The sequence below is a fragment of the Amia ocellicauda genome, chromosome 21, assembly GCF_036373705.1.
Source record: "Amia ocellicauda isolate fAmiCal2 chromosome 21, fAmiCal2.hap1, whole genome shotgun sequence".
Lineage (NCBI taxonomy): Eukaryota > Metazoa > Chordata > Actinopteri > Amiiformes > Amiidae > Amia > Amia ocellicauda.
Window position 1 is genome coordinate 15,947,157 of NC_089870.1, and position 21,819 is coordinate 15,968,975.

Sequence of the window (21,819 nt, forward strand, 5' to 3'; positions counted from 1 at the left end):
CAGACCCGCTTCCCGACGCCGAGGAATGCATCTCCCAGAATCCCATGAAACCGCGTTTGCGTGTGCGAGCGTCTGATCTCAATCGCGAAAATGTCGGTGCGTCTGTAGCAAACTACGTGAATTGTGCACTATTGTCCACCGGCTGGTTATTGCTGTTCATGATGCTCTCGGCAATCATCGGCTGAAACCGTATGCAGAAACGAAAGCGCTGTGACGTAGCGACCGAGTGCAGTGTGTTGCGATCTGTTTGAATGTGTTTTTAAAATGCATGCAGCTGCACAGTTATAATGAAGTGGATGCGTCTCCGTCCTGCAAAACCACCCCCCTGTGTGTGCAATGCGTGCGACCTTAAATAACATAGGTGTTGTGTTTGTAACGTTACTGCAGCGCTTGAAAAGCTGGGCTAATAATGTTATTGGTAATTAACAATGCTGGGATGAAAGTTGGGGGGATAAACCCCATATCGGCTTTGTGTTGATATGCATTATTATGCACAGGGCTCAACTATTAATGGATATTTTCACTTTATCACATGGGATAACCTTGACTGACTCATAATATTATGCTGATCGTTATAAGATACAAGCTTTAAAGATCTAGTTTTCATTTTTTTTCTAAGCTGTGGTCGATTTATTAGAACAAGGGAGTTTGAAATGGTGACAATAAAAAGAAACAACCACTACTTTAATGGTATTGAAGAATAGGATATTAAAGTCCCGTTTATTTTCATAAATGTATGATGATGATGATTGACTGGTGAAAGACTGAAGATGGAAGAACAAGCTGGTGAAACCCTTGGGCAATGCAAACGCAATCCACTTACGTTGAGGAAACGAAAGCCTTGTGTTGACATGGGTGAGGGCAGTCATGGGATTCTCCGTCAGAAGAGTACAGTGATGGATGCAAGCACAGATCTCCAAAACTACTCATTGCACCCCACAGAAACGGCACATTTTAATGGGTCCAATGAACAAATCTGTGGTCCATCAAAGCGCAGGACCCATGCTGCTAGTGGTGGCAAACGGTGTGTGATTTACTCCTTTGTGCTGGTGATGCTGCTGTCCCTGTCCACCAGGTTTTATAAGATTCTGCAACCACCTCATATATGGTAAGGCATCCCTCTTCAGATACACTTTTTACAACTTTCAGTGTGTGTGAGATGTCTGCTGTGTCATTAGAAATAAGATCTTCTCCCTTCACAATGAATTCAAGCCCAGAAAACAGCTGTCCATGATATGTGTGGAAGTTTGTCCTGGATTCTCCAGACATTAGCAGATCATGTACATACTTTGCAAGAGTGATCTCAGTAATGCTTTTTGTTACGCCGCATCCATACGTTTGCATGCATTGGAAGTATTTGTTTTTAAACGTTGTACTGGTTCTCTTGCAGCTGGGATGAAACCCACTTTGGAAAAATGGGCAGCTACTACATCAACAGGACGTTCTTCTTTGATGTTCACCCACCTTTGGGGAAGGTGAGATGAATTAACTCTGACGGCTCTACAGAGTCCAATCAAATGGCTTGTTTGACTTTCAAGTACCTTTTTCTTTGATTACAAATATGTAAAATGGATGCAAACAATTGTTGGAAGTAGTTGCATTGATTTGCAGTTGATCTCCTGTTTAAAGACTGATGTGATTTGGGCTGATCCCCATGCCTGAATTGTTCCCGCTCCACGTCTCCCTCTTCACCAGATGCTGATTGGGTTGGCTGGATACCTGAGCGGCTATGATGGCACGTTCCCGTTCGTCAAACCTGGAGACAAATACGAAGAGCACAACTACTGGGGAATGAGAGGGGTAGGAGGATGGAGAGGAGGTTACATGTATTTTTTGGTAATCAATATAAAAAGTAGGGCCTAATCCCACGCCGTGCTTTCTTTCCTTTCTCTGCTGTCCGGCCGCAGTTTTGTGCGCTCCTTGGTTCATGTCTGGCTCCTTTCGCTTTCCTCATTGTGCTGGAGCTATCCCGGTCCCTCCCAGCAGCCCTCACTGCTGCTTCCATCCTCATCTTCGGTAAGACTTCTGTTCTGTTCCAGTGTGTGTTGTGGTTTGGATCACCTTTAGTATCTTACTGTGAACATAAGAATTTCACTCTGCTGGCAAAAAGTGTATTTAATATTCTCTATAGATATTTAAACACTATTTATACTTTTTATACCTGTGTGTATTTGTCTCCCACAGACACTGGCTGCATCACAATTTCCCAGTATATCTTGCTGGACCCGATCTTAATGTTTTTTATAATGGGGGCAGTGCTGAGTACGGTCAAGTTCAACTCCCAGAGAGAGAGGTACGCAGTCTGTGTGAGAGTTTGGTTATCTGTCATATTCACTCTCTGTTTATAAAGATAAGTGAAGGCAACTGATCTCCACACACGGTGGCACAGTCTCACTGAGCACAAGTTTGCATATGTATATCTAACCGTCTTCTTCTGTGTATCCAGGCCTTTTAGCGCCCACTGGTGGCTGTGGCTGGTGTTTACCGGTGTCAGTCTTGCGGGGGCTCTGGGGGTGAAGTTCGTGGGGCTGTTCGTCATTCTGCTGGTCGGCCTGAACACCGTGCAGGACCTGTGGAGGCTGCTGGGAGATTTGAATCTGTCACTGGTATGTGCATTGAACAGCAGTTTGCCTACATTGCTGAGACATTTATCCATTTCAAAGGCAGAACGCTCTATTTCCTAATGTTGTGAATGAAACCCCTTTCTATGCAGCATTGATTTTGTGTGAGGAGGGCTGGTTGCGCATTAGCTCTGTTTTGTCTCGTGTTCCCCCAGGTGGTGTTTGGGAAGCACTTGCTGGCTCGAGTGCTGACTCTGATCCTGCTGCCTTTGTTCTTGTACATACTCATTTTTGCGGTACACTTTGTAGTTTTAAAGAAGAGGTATGATGCTATTATTTATTTTTAAAATCTTGCTGTCACATCATTTTTGTTTGTGCTGTTCATGGGAATTTGTAAAGCCAAATTAAATGAAGGCATCAGATTAAAATGCAAGAATTTAAAACCAGTATTTTAGTGGCTTAAAAACATGTTTTCTCATCTAACCAACTGGCTCATGTGCTTTTAATATGAAAATGAAAGGATAAACACATTTGCTCACACCAGTAAAGATTCTGTGAGTTTGATACGTATAGAAAATGTAATACATGGTTCTTTGGCTAGTGCTCAAAAGAGCCCGAAACCACATTACAGATGCAATCAAAGTTGAAACTGTCAGATTGCTTGAGAAATAAACATGATTGCTGGCGTTTTGCTTAAGCGGTTAGTTTTTAATTAGAACAAATGGTTTTGCGGACTATGGTGGGTGAAATCTGTACTGAAGAGCTCTCTGTCCTCTGTCTAGTGGTCCAGGAGATGGGTTTTTCAGCTCTGCGTTCCAGTCCCGACTGGTTGGGAACAATCTACACAACGCCTCCATGCCAGAGTGTGAGTCAGCTCATGTGTTTTACGTTTGTTGAGATCGTTCTTCGCTGTTGTTTCCTTTGAGAAGACCAGAAAACATGGATTTTTAGACTGTTTTATACTGTAAAGAGCTGAGCACATTTTCTCCTAAAACAATAAATGTACTTTATTTAAATGCTCTTGTTCCCGTGTGTTTGCAGATCTGGCGTATGGCTCCACCATCACCGTGAAGAACGTGCGGATCGCCGGCGGATACCTCCACTCTCACTGGCACCTGTATCCCGAGGGAGTGGGGTCTCGCCAGCAGCAGGTCAGTCCCGCAGTGCCTGGGAGAGCCGGCGGCCCACGATTTCATGCAACGTTTTAAAGACATTGACTGCATTCTGAGCTTCTTCTCTAAATGTCTGTTGCAGATCACTGCCTACTTGCACAAGGATTTCAACAACCTCTGGCTGGTCAGAAAGCAGAACAGCAGAGAAGGTGAGAAAGAAACACAAATCCACAACTTCTGTTTATAGTCTTTCACTTCTTATTTCCACCATCTCAAATCTATACATATCTTTCAGGTTAAGTTCATTTCAGTGCTGAGGTTTTGAGAGGAGTGTTGTGTCAGGATGCTGCGTTAACCTTTATGTTTCTGCATATAGAAGATCTGTCTGCACCGGCCGAGCTTGTCAGACACGGCGACATCATCAGACTGGAGCATAAAGAGTAAGGACCGGCCGTGAGAATCTGCTGAACAAAGTCTAGTGCAAAAACTTTTCTCTGTACTTCATAGAATAGAAAAGTGTTCCTTGTCATGTCATTTAGTGGAAAAACATGAGTGGGTTTTTTGTTTATAATTAAGTGTTCATTTTTGTGTACTTTTGCAGAACAGATCTTTATAAAAGCAGAAGTAAACGCTACAAATGTGTGTCTTGTCGAAGAAGTAGGTCAAGTGGTATGATGTAACAATCACTTTCTTCTCTCCTTCCCCCATTAGGACAACCCGTAACCTGCACAGCCACCTCCACGAGGCCCCGCTGACCAAGAAACACCTGCAGGTCACCGGCTACGGGATCGTGAGTACCGCCTTCGAGTCCTGAAGCTCCGTCACTGTGGCCGTGAAAACCGGGCTGGATCCCGATCTGTCTGTTTTGTGTGTGCAGAACGGCACGGGAGACCCCAACGATTTCTGGCAGGTGGAGGTGTGCGGGGGGAAGCCGGGTGACCTGGTCAAAGTGCTGAGGAGCAAAGTGCGTTTCATCCACCTCTCCACCGGCTGCGTGCTCTACTCCTCGGGGAAGACCCTGCCAAAGTGGTATGAGGCCGGCCGGGCGAATTGTGATAGAACTGCACTGGGTTCTAGATGTATTCAAAACCACAGAACGTTTCCCAGTCCAGCACCTGGGCTTTGCCGCCCATCTTATGCATCTAAAAAGTCTCCATATAAGGCATAAGGGAAGGATAGGGAGGAGGTGTGACATTTCACAAAAGCATCAGATGATTCTATGATGTGTATATTTCTTTCTTCAGGGGATGGGAACAGGTGGAGGTGACGTGCAGTCCTTACCTGAAGGAATCTCCCAACTCCCAGTGGAACATCGAAGATCATGTCAATCCCAAATGTAGGCCTTCACTGCATTGTCTTCAGCGTACTTTTAGTTCTTTTTGAGTTCTAGTTTAAAGACAACTTCATCATACTATTTCAGTGTTTAAGCAATTAACTGTAATTTAATTTGGAATGCTTCAATTGTTTCTCCATCAATTTACATAATAAATCACTAGTCTGCGGAGACTCACATGGAGGTGATTCTGGCTTGTTTAGCTGGAGTGAGGATTTGATTTCTGTGCAGACCATTATTACCGTGCTGCCGTGAGGTAGTGTGTTGTGTTTAACCCGTGCCTTTGTTTCAGTGCCTAATATAAGCCTGGCGGTGCTCAAACCCTCCTTCTTGGAAATTCTTGTGGAGTCCCACATCGTCATGATCAGGGTGAGAACTCTTCAGGAGTCTACACTGTCTCTGCGTTTCCTTTTTTGGTTTGTCTAGGCCTGGAGATGCATGCCTTTACCTTTCAAATCCAAAGCCTTTATTTTTTCCTTTTTCTCCTTTTCAGGGTAACAGTGGCCTGAAACCGAAAGATAACGAAGCGAATTCTAAACCTTGGCACTGGCCTATCAACTACCAGGTAAAACTTCACAATGTTTGATATATTCATAGCAATCCTAGATTCCTTAACGTAATCATCAGGGAGTGCTGTAATAGATACAGCATTATTTATAGCCAACATGATCCTAACTAGTTTCTTTATTTTCTTTACCTGAAGGGTCTGCGTTTCTCTGGTGTGAATGAGACCGAATACCGCGTTTATCTGCTGGGAAACCCTGTAAGTCAGTCAGTCAGTCAGTGTCGGACAGATTTACTGCCCACGTGGAGAGGTTTTGCCATAGCTCTCATGTACTGTGTTTCTCTTCCAGGTCATCTGGTGGTTGAACCTGTTCAGTATTGGCCTCTACGCGGTCATGGTCTCCATTGGGGGTGTCGCAGTCCAGCGGGGGGCACAGCTGGGGGAGAGAGCTCGAGGTACGGGAGGCGGAAGGAGGGGACAGTTGGTCAGATATTAAAGGGGCCAACTGGTGAAACACAAGCTGATTTAGCTCACTGTGGCCAAGGCTGTGCCGTATCTGTTTGTGATCGTATTAACTGTCTGTGCTCATGATTAAAAACGGACCCCGATTATCAAATATCTGCTCCAGAGCGCTTCCGCACACTGAAGGAAGGGGGCGGGCTGCTGATTCTGGGCTGGCTGCTCCACTACCTCCCTTTCTTCACCATGGGCCGGATCCTGTACTACCACCACTACTTCCCTGCCATGCTGTTCAGCAGTATGATCACAGGTGAGCGCTGTGCTCTATGTCTGCTCCACACACTCTGATCTTCCAAGCACCCTTCTAATGGGCCACTTACTGTCCCCCATTTGCCAGCATGCCTGTGGACCACTGTGTTGTTCTGTGTTTTATTGTTTCTTTATCTGCGATCTTTACAGTAAAGTGTTGTGCAATATAATGGAAATATAAAACAAAACTTTCAGCAAAGATTTGCTGTTCATAGATTTTGTTGCTAAATGCATAGAAGTAATGTAAATTTGCAACTAAGTTTAAATTATTATGTGTTATTTATTAGGTTTAATGGGTTAAATGCATAGAACTGAAAGCAGCGCACTGGAGATGATCCCATGTTTACTACGCAGCTGCAAATTAACTCAATGGACTTAGTATTATTATTATTATTATTATAATAATAATAGTAATATATAATGTTGACACAAACTCTGAACTGTGAAAGGGAGTCTTTTTATTATAGTTAACCCATATGTTAAGGTTACAGTGTTCTGGTGTTTCATGCAAGTAAAATTAATATAAACCATGTGCTTGTAAAAATAAATAAAAACATTACGGTTTGAGAACATATTTTAAACTACAAGGGGATGTTTTATTTTGTTAAATGGATTTGTTAAATGGAAAAAAAAAAAAAAGTAGGATTTTCATTCAAATCTATATGCTAGTAGTTAATGTGACTTCATCAGATGTGTGACTCAAAAATGCACCCTTCGGGACAGCCCTGTTTACTCATGCTTTCGTTCTGTGGCATCGCCTGCACACTTCCCAGCCTCAGTAACAGTGACCCCCAACACCGAGGGACAGCTCGTATAGTTCACCATGCAACGGTGCGCTCTTGTTGTTGAGTTGCGATTTTGCGGCCTTGATGGTTGTGCTTCTCTCCACCTCGTCCTGTTTTCAGGGCTGACCTGGGACAGCCTGCTGCGGAGCGGAGACTTGCTGCTGAGCCCCCCCATGGCTCGGACAGTTCACCTGGGGGGCCTGGCTGCGCTCTCCTTCGCCTCCCTCTACAGGTGAGCAGCTCTCCGCCAGTGTCGGAGTTCAACACGCATCACCAGTAGGAAATGATGTTGCTCATGTTTTAATGAAAATGTATCTTCCTTTTGCTAGTGTTATTTCAGATCTCTATCACTGCTAGTTCAATCATGTTTTTTAAGTTTAATTGTTCTTTTCATTAATTTTTCTTCTTTTCTTACAGCTTCTACCTCTTTCACCCCCTGTCCTACGGCATGACTGGCCCCCTGGCCCACGACGCCGGCAGCCCCATGGCAGGCCTCAAGTGGATGGAATCATGGGAGTTTTAGAGGCAGCACCGCAGGGACTGACGTCAGCTTTGCATCCCTAGGTTGGCCCGAACACCAAATGCAATCCTTCATTTTTCTGTGACATTTCCCTGAGCTACAGTGCAGTATTTCTTGTCTAGTTGTCTTTTTGAAGGCTGAACTGCCTGCAGTATTTATTCTTGTCCTCAGGAGGCACTCTAGGAGCAGCAATGTAATGTTATATTCATTAGTTGTGAGAAACCAAGAACAAAATCACTCCTTACAGACGTTAAGCTGTTCATAGTGTATAGCAGGGTCGATATTAAGAGCTTGACCGGGCCTGTGTGCTGTTCTGTACTCTGTTGAAAATAAGATTAAGAATAAGGTTTTGATACAACACGGATCTATGAAATCGAATCCAGCGCTGTAGCCTGCAGGTATAATTTGATAGTAAAACCAGTAAAAAGACTAAATGACAGCATTGTGCTGGGCAACATCTTCAGGAGAAAGTCAGAGGAGGTTTTGTCGAACAGTTGGATGAGAATGGCGGTTTGCGATGTGTGGGAAACGCTCAGCGCCCTGTGATTTACAGTCCTGACGTCTTAACTGTGCGAAGTTGCCTTTAGCTGTATAGCTAGTTTACTCTGCATAGACCCCAGCGTTGTAGCTGCATAAAAACAGAAGTGCCTTTGGTTGCAGATTGAAACCACTAGCATTCAGTTCACATCTGTATTTGTATTTTAGTTTGTATCTATACACACTGCCAGCCAGGAGAGGTTATTTTAAAGGGAGAAATCGACTTGCAACAGAACTAGAACACTCCTGTTTGTAAAGACAGCAGATCAGTTTCAGTTGATTAATGTTTTTATTTATTTATTATTTCTTCTTATTGTAGGCTGGTGGGAATTTTCGTTTTAAAACACTCCTAGTTATAATGACTCTAGATTACATGATTTATGTTTTATGATGTGGTAGACTGGCTGTCTAACTTTTGAAGTTTAAACACTACTTATTTTGAATACTAATTGAGAAGTGCGTACGTATCTGCATTCAGAGGATTTGGTTTTGAAATCTGTGGTTCTTTTTAAGAAAGATATTTTGAAGAAAACTGATACCTCTTGAGTTTCTATAATTGTGCAGTTTTGGTTGTGTATGATTGTTTTAAACTATTCATTTTTTCCCTATTTGCATTAGATTTTCAGAAACATTTAAGCTACAGTTGTAATAGTTTGATAGAATTTCACACGTTTATGTTAATATTGAAGACTAAGACTGCATTACAGTATCATAGACACATTTATGAAATTATTGTTACCACTGTTTATTGCTTAGTCCTTTGCTTGTTGGTAATGTCATACAGATGAATTTAAGTTTTTTGTGATACTTTACATTCTACTTAAAATACAACCAATAAATATCATTCCAGATTAATACTGGTTTGATACAATGCCTTAATATTTACAGTTCAAAGTGTACTTTAACATAATTGATCTTCTAGTATATCTCATACAGGCGAATACAATGGGCTCCTGGAAACCAGTTCTCAAAATGTGAATCATGTGGATTCATTTACACGGGCACCAGCATTGCTCGTATGTGCCGGGTGAGCCGCGGTGCCGAGGTATGTTGTCTGCCTCACTGCCTTTTGTGACTGAACTTTAATACTGGCGCTGTATTTAGAAATATCTTAAACATATTTTATAATGGAAAAAATATCACGTTGTCCGTTAACTTTGAGTTTTTCTTTAATTTTGTGTGTGTTGTTTATGTATATATTTTTATTACATTCTTTGGTCTTCTGTTGTGAGCTAGAAAACACTAAATTTACTTGCTTAGTATCCTATGAAAACGGAAACCTTTGTATGTCATGTTGAGTTAATATTCTGCACTAAAACTAGCTGTTGTTACATGTAGTATGTTGTCCTTATATGGATATCTGTGGAACCAGCTTAAGCTTCAGACCTTTCAATCGTTTCTGCTTTTGAAGGAGAGTGGATCAGAAATCCACAAAGACAGCAGGTTTCTTCACCTGTGAATTTTTTAACATAAATGCATTTCCTCCAAAATAAAGGAGCATTGTATTTTCATTTGACTAAGTATATTACAAAAAGAGAGACTGACAACATATTTTTATAGCTACTTGAAACAAGTATACTATGGCCTTTTGAATAAACTGTCTGGTCTCTATCTGCTGTTGGATTTTTTTATTTTAGAAGTCATCAAGCGTTGGTTACTAAACAGTGTAGACAGGCTTTGCCACTGTAATTTAAGCATATGTTATCGGCGGGGATTTTGCATGTCCGTATGAAAACCAAGATGACTGTGTTAAATTGTTCAGTTCAGGCTAATTTAAGGAGGACTACATGAGAAATGAATGTTGAAAAATGATAATGGCTGTTAGGGAGAAATAAACAGAAAGACAAGCTGCAGATTACGTTTTCCGATTTTATTTTCATGACTGAAAGTGACTATGGTTGGAGGCACATGTGGATTGTATAAAACAAATTCCAGACCACAGCTTCAAACAGTGGGATTAGCCCCCGATCTATTTGAATCCTATAATTTAGTATGGTTTAAGAATATTATTTAAAAAGTGTATATATACATGGCAAAATGTGCATGTTACCATCCATTGCTTTGCCTCAATGGAACATTTACTCCTGTTGGTTAGGGAAAGACGTACGAGCTATGCAGCGTTGCGTGCGTTCAGCCCACGGCCGGTGCAGCAGGGGTGCATTCAGCGTTTCTCCTCAACGCACTGCAGGTTACGGGCATCAGTCAATGAAAAAGAAAAATCCTCCAATAATATTCAAAAAGATACTTGGCACTTTTAGGAGCTGGCAGAACCCTTCTCTACACACGTGTTAATTTGTTGACAAGAAACTTAGCATTCAAACAATTCAAACGCAGGCAGAAGTCAAAATGCACAAGAATTATTACGTGGTTGTCAGGGTCACGCTGTTGACAAAAGACAAATTCAATAGTAAAACCTTAATACGCAGTCATGTGGTACAAGTCTTAAATCATTACTTGTATTTTGTCTTTCAAGAGAACATTCGGTCCTTGTGTTGAAGAACAGCGGTGCTATGGAGTCTTTTACTCACCGGATCGCTCTTCTAGGACACGAGCAGAAAAGGCTGCCATACCCTAAACACGAGTCCCAGAGTCTGCTCCACAGGGCAGGATTCATACACTTTCTATGGTACAGTGTAAACCATTTTGTTTCCCCATACAAAAGGATATGCTCAAAACAATTTTACAGAAATATAAAATCTACATAGCTAGGGCATTTAAAAAAAGAGTATATGAATTTTTCATCCAAAATACAAAATTGCAAGTACTTCTACTATATAGCTAATTAAAATATGTAACAAAACAAATTAAATACATAGTACTAGATCTGTACAAAATATCCCAAACCCCTTCAACAAAGTCTGACCTACGGGAATGTTCTCACATGGGATCTGCTGCACTTCAGAGTGTAATTAAACCGTACAGACATTCATATAGCAGTTGATAAATGGTATTCTTAGACATTTACATTTACTATACGATACTGGATGCGTCTGTTATGTGTTGAAGCGAGAGTTTTCACAGAGCAAGCTGCGGCCTGTCTGAGATTTCTTTAAAACATTTTGGCAGGAAGAAGCTAAAAGAAACAAAGCGCGCCATATACATTTACAACCTCGTTCAACCACCCAAGAACACTTTCTTAAATTTCAGCTCACGAGTCAGTTACTAATCAGTTTGAGAAAAGCGGACATGTTTTAGTGTCTACCTTTTAGAATGGTTTTCTTGATCAAAAATGATTATGATGGGACATTGTTACAGAATTGAATAATCTTTCGGTAGTGGTTTCATTGCTTATTATGGGTTATACAACTGACTTTTGTTCTGTCTAATTTCACTGTACTGTTGGTTTTAGGTCTTGTATGAAACAGAATGACTACAATGGATGCAGTGTAGTCTAGATCAGATTTAGTTTTTTTTTATCGATTTTATAAAGTTACTGGTGCTTTCAGAAAGTAGCAAAAAACTTTTATTCTCCTCCTCCATGTTTTCAAATTCCTACAAATCCAAAGCTTATAACCATCCTGACTTTTACAAAACATAACTTAGCACTGTTAGTAAAAAGCTTTATACTCTATAAAAATAAATAATTAAAAAGGAAAAGAAAGTAATATTTCTGAAATTCCTAAAAACGTATGTACATTAAAATCTGCCTTATTACTGGAAATGTTATATAAACTATAAAACTGAATGTATGGTTAAATTATTATAAATGGATGTGTTTGTATAATGCTTCAGTGTATTCTGTTTGTATGAAATCCCTTTAAGGCAAAATATTAAAACAAATCCCATGCAATGCATTCGCTGCACATCTCTTGCCCACCCAAGTGCTTTCTCGTCTCTGGGAACATTCCTGCTGTGTAATCTGGGAGTTTCAGAGCCAGGCCCCTGGAGCTGGCAGTGGGTCAGGGAGCAGGGATGGTGGCAGCACTGGGCTGCTCCCAGTCTCACTGGCCGGCCTCCTGCTCTGTCTGTGGGGTCTCGGGGAGGCACTCGTGGGGCTGAGATGAAGGCACGAAGCCCTGCAAGCACGTGCACTTATACGAACCATCAGTGTTCACACACGCACCGTTTTTACACAACGGGATCTTGTCACTGATGTCTTCGCACTCATTGATATCTGCAAAAGAAGAAACAGTATTATCAACATCTGTGCACAGCACTGACCGCTGGAAGTTCCTGCTCTAAGGCATCGGCTCTTGGCTTTGTTAAGCATTAAGCATAGAACATGAAAAAAGATTTTTTGGAAAGCTTTGCTGAAGTTTCCAGTTTTTATTAGTTTAAGTTTTTATTTTATATTATAGTGTATCCCCAACAATAAATAGTTCAGTTAAAAGGATTCATAAAACACTGAACAAGTCTGACAGTTCTCTAAGTAGTTACAATGCCGCTGTGGAAGGCATAATATAACATAATAAAAGACAGATAGAGAGAGAGAAATTTAACGCCTGAATGAATTATATCTTAATTTATACATTCTGCTAACAATACAAACCAATACTTCTGTCTCTGGTATCCATAAACAATTCAAGCTTTTGATTTAACCAGTCATACACGATTTTGATTTCAATAAATAAGTAATAATGCATACTTTGGGTCTTGACGCATGGTTATCTGGTATTCTTGTCTTAACAGAAAACAGTCAAATTTGAACTGAAAAAGCAGTAGTTAGAACAAAAGCTTGTGCAGTCAATAGGAGTTGTATTTGAGAGTCACTGAATTAAATGAGAATATTTCAGTCTCTCCAGCACACTGGACTATACCTTTTCTACATATTTAGGAAAAAACCCTGTAAAATCAACAATGCCTGTTATAAAACTGTCCATCCTAATGAACTTTCTTAGGTGGTAAAAAACACATCATAGTAAGTGAATTATTTTAATGTACAGTAATGCTGGATGGCGTCATATTGCGTGTAAGAGAATGATTTGAACTTAAAGATTGAGTTACAGTCATGTAATACATTATAGTCAGCTGTTGTTGCTTACATTGAGCGCCATACATTGTATGAGATTTCCTTTCATCGTTATTCCGAGAGTGTTTTTAATTTCCGAGCTGGCAACAGTAATTTGATTGCCGTTTTCTGTTGTTAAATTCCAATGGCCCTCAACTGTTTATGTCATTTCTGAGTTCAAGATGTTGGTGGTATTTGCCGTTTGACAGCTAGAGGGCCTCTCTCTCTCAAAAGCACTGTTTTAACAAATTAGTACTTCAAAAAAGACAAGACCAAAAGTCTGTATCTATTCCATTGCCCTTTTGTCTGTGACTTTCAGATTGACACCACTCTGGGTATTCCAGTAAAGCACAACCATTGTGTCAGAATATTTAAAAGCTCAGTCTTCACTAGTACACCAAATAAACAGATATTCTGTAATATCTCAAAGTTACATAAGATGGCTATGGATCAAGGAATGTTGCTGCTTACAATAATGCCAGAGGGATTCCAAAAATTGATACTCATCCATTTCTTAGAACGTATGATTTAATATAATGAAAAATTATCTCACAAAGCAATTCGGTAACATAGTTTTCTTAATTACCATAATCAAAAGTAAGAATAGCAAAGGAATATTTTTTTCCCCCCTGTGTGGTGTTTTATGAAATCCACGGGGGCTGTGGGCTATAATGATGGGTTAGTATGATACCCTGGGTTTGTGTTCAATGCTCTCTGTCCCAGCTCAACTGCAAGATCAAATATTTCTGTGCAATTTATTTTGAGGAATTTCCCCCACCCTGCTTAAGGACAATCCAATTTAATTCACACGTAAAATGAAAACAACCCCGCTGTTGTTTAAACACTACAGACGCCATGTGGTGCCATGTGAAAAACAAGAGAAAGACCTTACCTTTACAGACCATTTTCGTTATCTCCAGTTCATAGCCATCAAAGCAGTCGCACGTGTACCCTTCCACCACACGGACACAGCGGCCGTTCTCGCAGCCGTTCAGGATCCCACACTCCTCCGCACGCAGGCCCTCGAACCCGTCATATCGATCTGAAGAGCAACAAAGTGCAATATTCAGTTATCTTGAAAAAAGCTTTTTATAAACAAAAAAATGTATGTCTTGCATCACTTTCTGTATTATATATTATTTATTTTTTAAACCAGACGAGCAAAGAACCAAAGCAGGGCTGATGCAAAATTTCCTGTAGTGTCGAGTCAGCAGTCCAGAAAACGAGACGTACCCCGGTAGGCGTCCACCAGACGGGGCCTGAACTCCCTGGGACGCAGGATGGGACCATGATGTGCCTCTCTGGAGCCGTAATCATCAGTGGGATCCAACTCAGGGAACAGGGCACCAGCGCTCGGGTCGTGTGGACTGTACTCCGACTCCGGGGTGTTGTAGTAATGACCACCTCCGAGATCTACGATGCCTGGGCCATACTCATAGCCTGGCCTCTCTCGGAGGACGTCCGCGCTGTTAACCCTGCTCCTGGGCAGGTTGCATAAATCGGCATATTCCACTGGAACAGAAATGGCAAAATATGTTTTGGTGCCGTGTCAATGCACTAATATATTTCTCTTCAGGAAAAGAAGCAAACAGATTCCAACTTCACTCACTTGTGGGTTCTCTGATGCAGTGTGTGTAAAGTTATTATACTTGCTCTGCTGCATGAGAGTTGTAAAGCATGCGCAGCTACAGTAAATGTGGGAGGGATGGTTGGGGCTAATCTGGTCACCTTTATGGACATCATACACCACTGGGGTACTTACCGGTTGTAGGAAGGGGACAGAAGGCACACTGGACCCCCCAGGCCACTCCGTACATACAGCAGCACTCTGTATAGGTAGTCCTTCGGTCCTGCAGGGGCCCTGAGCACATGTATTCATCAGTCAGGCCTTTCCAGCAGATATCCATGTGGATGAGCTCATCTGGGTTATGCAGCTCTTCTGGAGAAAGAGGTAAAAAAAACTGTGAATGTCAGTAGTTTTAAATATGACTCAAGATTTGCTCCCCGATACCCAGGAAAGGCTCATGACAAAGTGCATAGGAATGGAAATGTCCATTGAGTGTGCCTCGCGGAACGACTCCTGCCTAACCATCTGTGGCTTTACCTTCTGTGGCGTTGGCCGCGATGCAGCGCTGGCGGGTGTGGTCCAGTATGAGGGGCGGGCTGCAGAAGCAGTTGAAGGACCCCATAGTGTTGACACAGGTGCCGTCCACACAGGTGCTCTCCTGGCACTCGTCGTGATCTGGTTTGGCAAGAACACGCAAGAGACAGAGACTTATCTATGGGATTACTTTTATATACTCTTCAGATTTTTTAAGTGTTTAAACCATTTTGATAACAGTCTCTTTTCATGACATTTTCATCCCGTGTGTTGGTGATTGTGTAGACTTACCGACACACTCCAGTCGGATGGTATCGTAGTAGTAACCCATGTGGCAGTAACACGAGTATCCAAAAAGCGTGTTTATGCACAAACCTCTCTTACAAATCTCCGAACCAAACATCTTACATTCATCAGCATCTGCAAATAATGAGGAAGGAAAAAATGAACACATTAATAAGCAGTTCTTGTCATTATCTGAAGAGTTGCTGTTCTATTAATATGTCATGGCTGAAATATAAGACTTGTTAACAGGCTTTAGTCAAAAGCTGATAAAAAGAGGGTTTGCTGTAAGAAAATAAAATAAAGTTAGTGTGAATATATAATCGGGCGCTTCTAACACTACTGTGCTTGACATGCATATCTGATTGGCAGGTCTTTATATGCAAGAGAGAAAACAAATATTTGCGTAAGGTCGGCGTATTGTTACGAGAATCTCTTTATAACGGATTTTATGCATTGATTCTGTCATACAATTCACTTACGCTATCCAGACCCACCACCTGCTGTGTGGGGTTACAGACAGGGGTCTGTCTGTCTGTCTGTGTGATATTTCAACCCCCTTTAAATCCACAAGAATATCTGATAACTTTGCACAGTTATTTTGGGATATTGGCAGTCAGCAAAACACCTTGCATATTAAGGGCACTTGCCTGGTTCTGTATTAGAACAAGCTGCTCGTCCCATTGTGTGCACTTGTGCTTAATTATGGGCACCGTATTAGGACATGCAAGGTTTGCTTTTATGAGTCATTAAAAAAAAAAATAACATTCTCCATATGTGACAATGAAAGAACTGCTGGTGTAGCGATTTCCTTTGTGTTCAGTGAAGATGAAAAAAAAAGAAAAAGGGGTGAAAATTCATTTTTTAATTGGCGTGAAAAACAACAACAGAATGGCAGCTGCCTGGGAGAGGTGAGACCCTGGACACGGTCAGGAAACACTCACCTTGATACAGCAGCCCCGGGAAGCCCTGGGAAGCACCGTCCACAGACAGAAATCCACCGCCATGGGGACAGAGCTCGTTGTATTCATCTGGAGGTAAAATAACGAGTAACAATAATATAACAAAGTAACAATATCCCCAATTATATATATATATAAAACAATAAATACAAAAGGGGGAGTTTGCAATATTTGCCTCCATGACGTGCCTACTTGTGCTGCTACAGCTAATACAATGACGAAGCATAGAAGCAGGGTCGCACCTCTTCCTTTGATGGGGCAGGGGTAGATCTCGCAGTTGTCCCCCCAGCCTCCGCCTTGCGTGCAGCAGCACTCCTGCTTGGTGGTGTTGCGGGACAGGACGTTGTCACAGAAATTTGCATCGTTCAGGTTGTAGTAACACTCCTTCCTCACCTCGTTGTCAGAGGGTAATCTGGGCTCCACAGAGGTGTCTATTTGGCCTGAAAAAGATACTGCATTGTGAATGTGTTCAACAGTAAGAAGGTTTAGCACCATACATTTGCATGGGTTGCATTTCTCATGGTTTTCCAATCTTAAACAAGTTTACCTTGCCAGTTTTTCAATGATTTGCACCTGTACTGTGATTTACTCCATCTTACTGTGCTTTTATCATGCTATACAAAGAAAAAAGGCAATTGCCAGGTCCAGACTGTGTTCCAAAATGTGTTATCAGGGCAATTTTGGAAAAAGTTTATTTCTAAAAGCTGATAAAAACAATATAATCCTAAGTGTGAATACCTTGATTGCTCTGGCCTCATGGTTTCTTAAAGTTAAAACTATTAGTACATGCAAACACTAGGTGGCAGACATTCTCTCTCTGGAAATAGTCTGTTTAAGGTAATACACTGAGAAGGGCTCAACTATCAATATACTTCTCCTTAATAAGAGACTTAACTGTATGGAAACATGGAAATTAAATAATTTCTAAACATGTTATTTTTTCATTTGCATTGGTCAGCACATGCAGGGGCTTCCAGTGCACTAACATGCACGACGCACATTTCAGTCTTACAGCTAAAACAACACATGCATTTATCAGAGAAGAGTTTATAATCGAAATATTCTCAATAAAAGTGACAACCCAAGACGATGCCAATTTCAATACTTCAGATATTTTCAAATGTGTAAATAACATTATTTTAATTATATTCAGAGATATAAGTATTGACATTCTAAATAATAATACAAATATACCTTGTTTATGTTATATATCTATATCCAAGGATTAGGAAAAAGTTCATGTTCTGCAGGAAACAATACTGGCACACTTTTATTGTGTTATTGATGGGCGTTTGGGGCATGACCACACCAGAGATGTTAAAGGATGATTAAAGAAAAACCCCCAAAAACATTTAAACAGGGAGATGAGTTTCAGATCAGTGTCCTGCTGTTTAGACTGGAAAGTGTTTTTTCTTTTCTACTTTTATGTAATTATGTTCATTATACCTTATAGAGCTGTTCTGTGTGCACTATATTACAGCGAGCAACAGGAACAGGGTCTTACCCAGGATGCTGCGATTGCGGCACTGGCTGGTCTCCGGGTCGAAATCCTCATCTTCGTTGGGACAGATGCACAGGAAGCTGCCCTCGGCGTTCACACACAGGGCCGCCCCACACAGCTCCACCGCGCTCATCTCGCACTCGTTGATGTCTGTCGACGGAACGGCCACTTCACAACAGAGCCTTTCATCTCGGCATCACTTTCAAAGCCCCTCTTTCTCTCTAATTCCCTTTCCCCCGTGAGCCCAACTGAGCTATGTATTTATTACCCAGCTCCTTTACAAATCGGTGCCTTATCATCTTTTGCCGGGTATATGTGGCTTAAACTTGAACTTTCTTAAAAAGTAGTCCATGATTGAAAACTCTTATCTCATCCGTAATCTAATTAAGTATGATAACGGACCTCTATATATTTACAGTGAAAAAGTGTTTACAATAAGCAGGAACTGTGAACTCTGCAGTGAGTTTAACATACCCACACACCCAGGTGTCCCTGGAGGGTTGGTGTAGCCCCGGTCACATAGGCAGCGGTACGAGCCGTCTGTGTTCTCACAGAACCCGTGGTCCCCGCAGATAGTCTCGTTCACGCACTCATCGATGTCTGCACAGAACCACAGAATGAAGGAGGGGCGGAGAGAGAGAGAGAGGGAGAGAGAATTAGCTAAGCCCTTCAAAGCCCTAACGGTTAAATTAGTAACTCGATTGATTTGACTGGACACATTTCTGGCCGTGAAAACATCACCTGAGAATAATGTTTGTTACATGTAAAATCTCGGAGTGACCCGTGCACTGTACTCTCTACTGCACCGAAACCATCTGGAAACTTTTACGTTACGACACCGAGGCCGGGGTGGAGCTGGTGTTAAATGAACTGTCAGTTAGTGACCGAGTTTACAGCAGTGTGTTATGTAACAGTTGGGACCAGCTAAGGGACTCCAAGAGCTGCTCATTCACATCAGACCTCAGCTCACCATTACAGGACTTTTAAAACAATGTAAATATCAACTCTGTGTTTTTTGAGAACAATTTATTCTGCAATTGCTCCCAATATCCAACAATGTAAAGCTTATTAGAGGGAGAAAGGCTGTGAACGCCAAGGTATTCAATATCATTCAAATGGGTTTGTGTTTCTAGAATTTCCCCTGTGGTTGTTTTTAGGAAAGGAGCTGATCTGGAACGACTCGGAGCGCCATTATTCTGTCAGTCTGTCAGGAAAACCTCGATGGCGAGACCACAGAGGATTCATTCACAGGATTTGGTACGGTTATCATCATGTCAAGGAGGGGAGAAAAGGCTCCAATATGTTGCAAATAGAAAGTGGAAGTATGAAGATGTGACGTAAATCGAATTTAATGGAATTGCCATTTACAAGCACATTTCAATTGGGAGTTGTCGTTAAAGTCCTATCCCATCATGCCCTGTAGATGTCTTATGATGACACAGTTTCATTATTCATGGGGTCACACTTATGTGTATTTCAAGAATAAATCTTGAAAACAGACATTTTCAGACAAATTTATATGCATTTCCTTAATACAGTGGAAAGAGGATGTTGAGTCAACCACCAACTGAAAATATGGGGGGGAAATAATAATAATAAAGTTGTCGGACAAATTTACATTTTACCGTCCAGGAAACCTCATGAACAGAAAGGTTAAGACAAGTATTAGACACCTAATTTTGAGCTATTTGCATTATATAATAATTGGTACCAGCTGGACAAAGTCAGAGTTTTTATAGCCAAGCACCACACGGAGACCAGGAGACAAACATTAATGGTTTTCCAGTCGAGGCAGGGAGAGTATGTGCTATTAAAGTCAAATTTTTTGTCAGGCTGCAAGGCTCAGGGGAATGTACTCAAGACCAGCAGACAGGATTTTTAAAAGTGTGAATCTGGGGTGAATTTGGGGTCAGTTTTATTAGCAAGGGGGCTGGTGATATAACCCAGGCAGGTCGAGCGCCATTCAGTGTTGTGAATCAGCAGCTCTTGAGTTCACACCGTGCTGGCCGAGGAATCTCAGCTTTAACACAGTAGTGCTGTGAGGATGGCATGAAACAGTCACATTTGCTCATGTAAAAGCAGAGTAAGTTGCACCTTTCTGAATTCAAGCACTGTCACATTACACTGAACTGTGACACTGAATTCCCACTTCTGAATAATGTGAAAAATGCTTCAGTTTCAGTTTTTATAGAGAACTGTAGGGCCAGACCTTTATTGGGTAAAATAATATGAATCATGTTTTGTACTTTTTATGAATGTTTAACACCTGAAAAAGAGACTGCCAATTAAAGGCAACACATGTTATTATCTGAACAAGGTGTAGAGAATTTACAGATCCTGCACAGCAACACCAGACATTGGACAGCAAGCGGCAGTCCCTGCTCGGCCCCTCGCTGACTACGAGCTCCTACACAACATGACTCCTACACAACTGGACCACCCCAGGTGTGGACTAATGCCTCCCTGTCAGGACTCCCTGGGGGCAGACATTCTTACATGTTATCAAAAGATTTTCTGGTTTGAAAGGGCAAGACACTTCTGGTGGGTTTTAAGTGTCCTTCTTCCATCCTTCAACAGGGTAAAGACAACAGTAGTCCAGCGCACTGGGGGTTTCTGATTGCAGCACTAACTCTAACACCAACCCCAGCCAATCAAAGACACAACATGACTACTGCTGCCATACTCCGCCCTGGTTTGCATTATGAACACCAACAGAAGCTTAACAGGTACAGAAACCGAAGAACAGCAAAGGAAGCCAACCTATACAGGTGGTTACGATTGCTGCCAGAACATCAACACGCTCAGCTTCATATCCTTGAAACAAAAAAAAAACACTATTCAAATTTGATGGGAAGATTTGTTATCTAATACACTTGGGCAAACTTTTGGTTCAAAGTCTTTAAAAACAAGAGGGTCTTTCTTTCGGGGGCTTGGGTTACGGCCGTATCATGTAGCTGAAAAAAAAAAACGAAAACTAAAAACTCTTATTATCCCTTCCTTAAAGAGTCTGGCTTCATGTAGCTCAATAGATTTAATCTGGCATCCTCCCCAAGACTTGCTAATGAGGTGTGATCTCCAGCTACAAACTGCATCTAGCGGAGAAAGACAGTAAGGTGTTGCTGGGATAAAAGCGCACGTCCCCAGGCTTGCTTGCAAAATTCCCCCCAGACTCATAAAGTTTTAACAGGGCAAGAGCCAGGTTCATTAGACAGCAATGTGCAGTGTTGTTGCGAGTGGCTGGAATTGCAGTGGAGCAATATTCTCTTTTAATACGAACGAGCAAGGCTTAGTGGAAAAATATGGACGCCAATATGATAGCTTGGAATAAACAAATATTAAATGTAATGTCTCAAATTGATTTTAAAATCCTGCAAATACATTATGTAAGGCTTATTCCTATGAATTTCCACTTATGTGTCTTCTTTCAAATACAATTGTACTGCAATAGGACAGGACATAAAATTAAAGCCAGTGTTAAATGAAAAAGTCAAATTGATTAAACTGCATTAAAAGTCAGACCACAGGGAAATTGTACTCTGGATTGAATGCCTAAAAATATGTCTTTGAGAGGCATTTATGATATCTTTTGATGGATTTCGGAATCAATACAGCTAAAGAGGTTGGACGGGATGTAATTAAACGGAACATATCAGATCAGATTAGTGGAGATGAGAGAAAGTAATGCTATATTATTACAAGCTTTTACTTTCTCCCATAGCTCTCCTAAAGGCTAGAACGCATTTCCAGAGAAATTGAATAAGACAATCCATCCTAGGAGGAAGTTTGGCTCTCGTTCTCACTTCCATTACAATGGGGATCAGCACAGTGCGATTGACAACAGATAGAAAGTGACTGTGGCACTCCCTCAGGCCTTTTTCTCCGCTCTCTCCTCACACGGAGTGAT

General features: G+C 41.5%; 2 protein-coding genes across 4 annotated transcripts in view; one reads left to right on the forward strand and one right to left on the reverse strand.

Moving 5' to 3' along the window:
- Positions 1-8: 8 nt before the first annotated feature.
- Positions 9-20,231, forward strand: pomt2 (protein-O-mannosyltransferase 2). Of its 2 annotated transcripts, XM_066694544.1 has the most exons (22): positions 9-1,108; positions 1,391-1,475; positions 1,696-1,800; positions 1,908-2,016; positions 2,185-2,293; positions 2,447-2,606; positions 2,777-2,883; positions 3,344-3,426; positions 3,603-3,712; positions 3,816-3,882; positions 4,050-4,113; positions 4,385-4,463; positions 4,551-4,702; positions 4,918-5,009; positions 5,299-5,375; positions 5,500-5,571; positions 5,710-5,769; positions 5,861-5,966; positions 6,140-6,280; positions 7,185-7,296; positions 7,482-7,628; positions 17,895-20,231. In XM_066694544.1, exons 1-21 carry the CDS (start codon positions 771-773, stop codon positions 7,585-7,587), a joined length of 2,334 nt encoding a protein of 777 aa, XP_066550641.1. In that variant the 5' UTR covers positions 9-770; the 3' UTR covers positions 7,588-7,628; positions 17,895-20,231. The 2 variants fall into 2 exon arrangements, with proteins under 2 accessions (XP_066550641.1, XP_066550640.1); XM_066694543.1 differs by lacking the exon at positions 17,895-20,231 and having other exon boundaries at positions 10-1,108; positions 7,482-8,976.
- Positions 9,977-21,819, reverse strand: part of LOC136717074 (latent-transforming growth factor beta-binding protein 2) — a 102,124-nt gene continuing 90,281 nt past the window's right edge. The window contains exons 32-41 of one of the 2 annotated variants that reach the window (XM_066694542.1): positions 18,390-18,515; positions 17,919-18,065; positions 16,657-16,854; positions 16,397-16,483; positions 15,462-15,590; positions 15,174-15,311; positions 14,832-15,005; positions 14,303-14,581; positions 13,962-14,111; positions 9,977-12,235 (exon numbers count right to left, since the gene is read on the reverse strand). In XM_066694542.1, the coding sequence (XP_066550639.1) occupies positions 12,063-12,235; positions 13,962-14,111; positions 14,303-14,581; positions 14,832-15,005; positions 15,174-15,311; positions 15,462-15,590; positions 16,397-16,483; positions 16,657-16,854; positions 17,919-18,065; positions 18,390-18,515 (1,601 nt within the window). In that variant the 3' untranslated portion in view covers positions 9,977-12,062. Of the gene's footprint in view, positions 12,236-13,961; positions 14,112-14,302; positions 14,582-14,831; positions 15,009-15,173; positions 15,312-15,461; positions 15,591-16,396; positions 16,484-16,656; positions 16,855-17,918; positions 18,066-18,389; positions 18,516-21,819 lie in introns of both variants that reach the window. The other variant, XM_066694541.1, reaches the window with a different exon arrangement.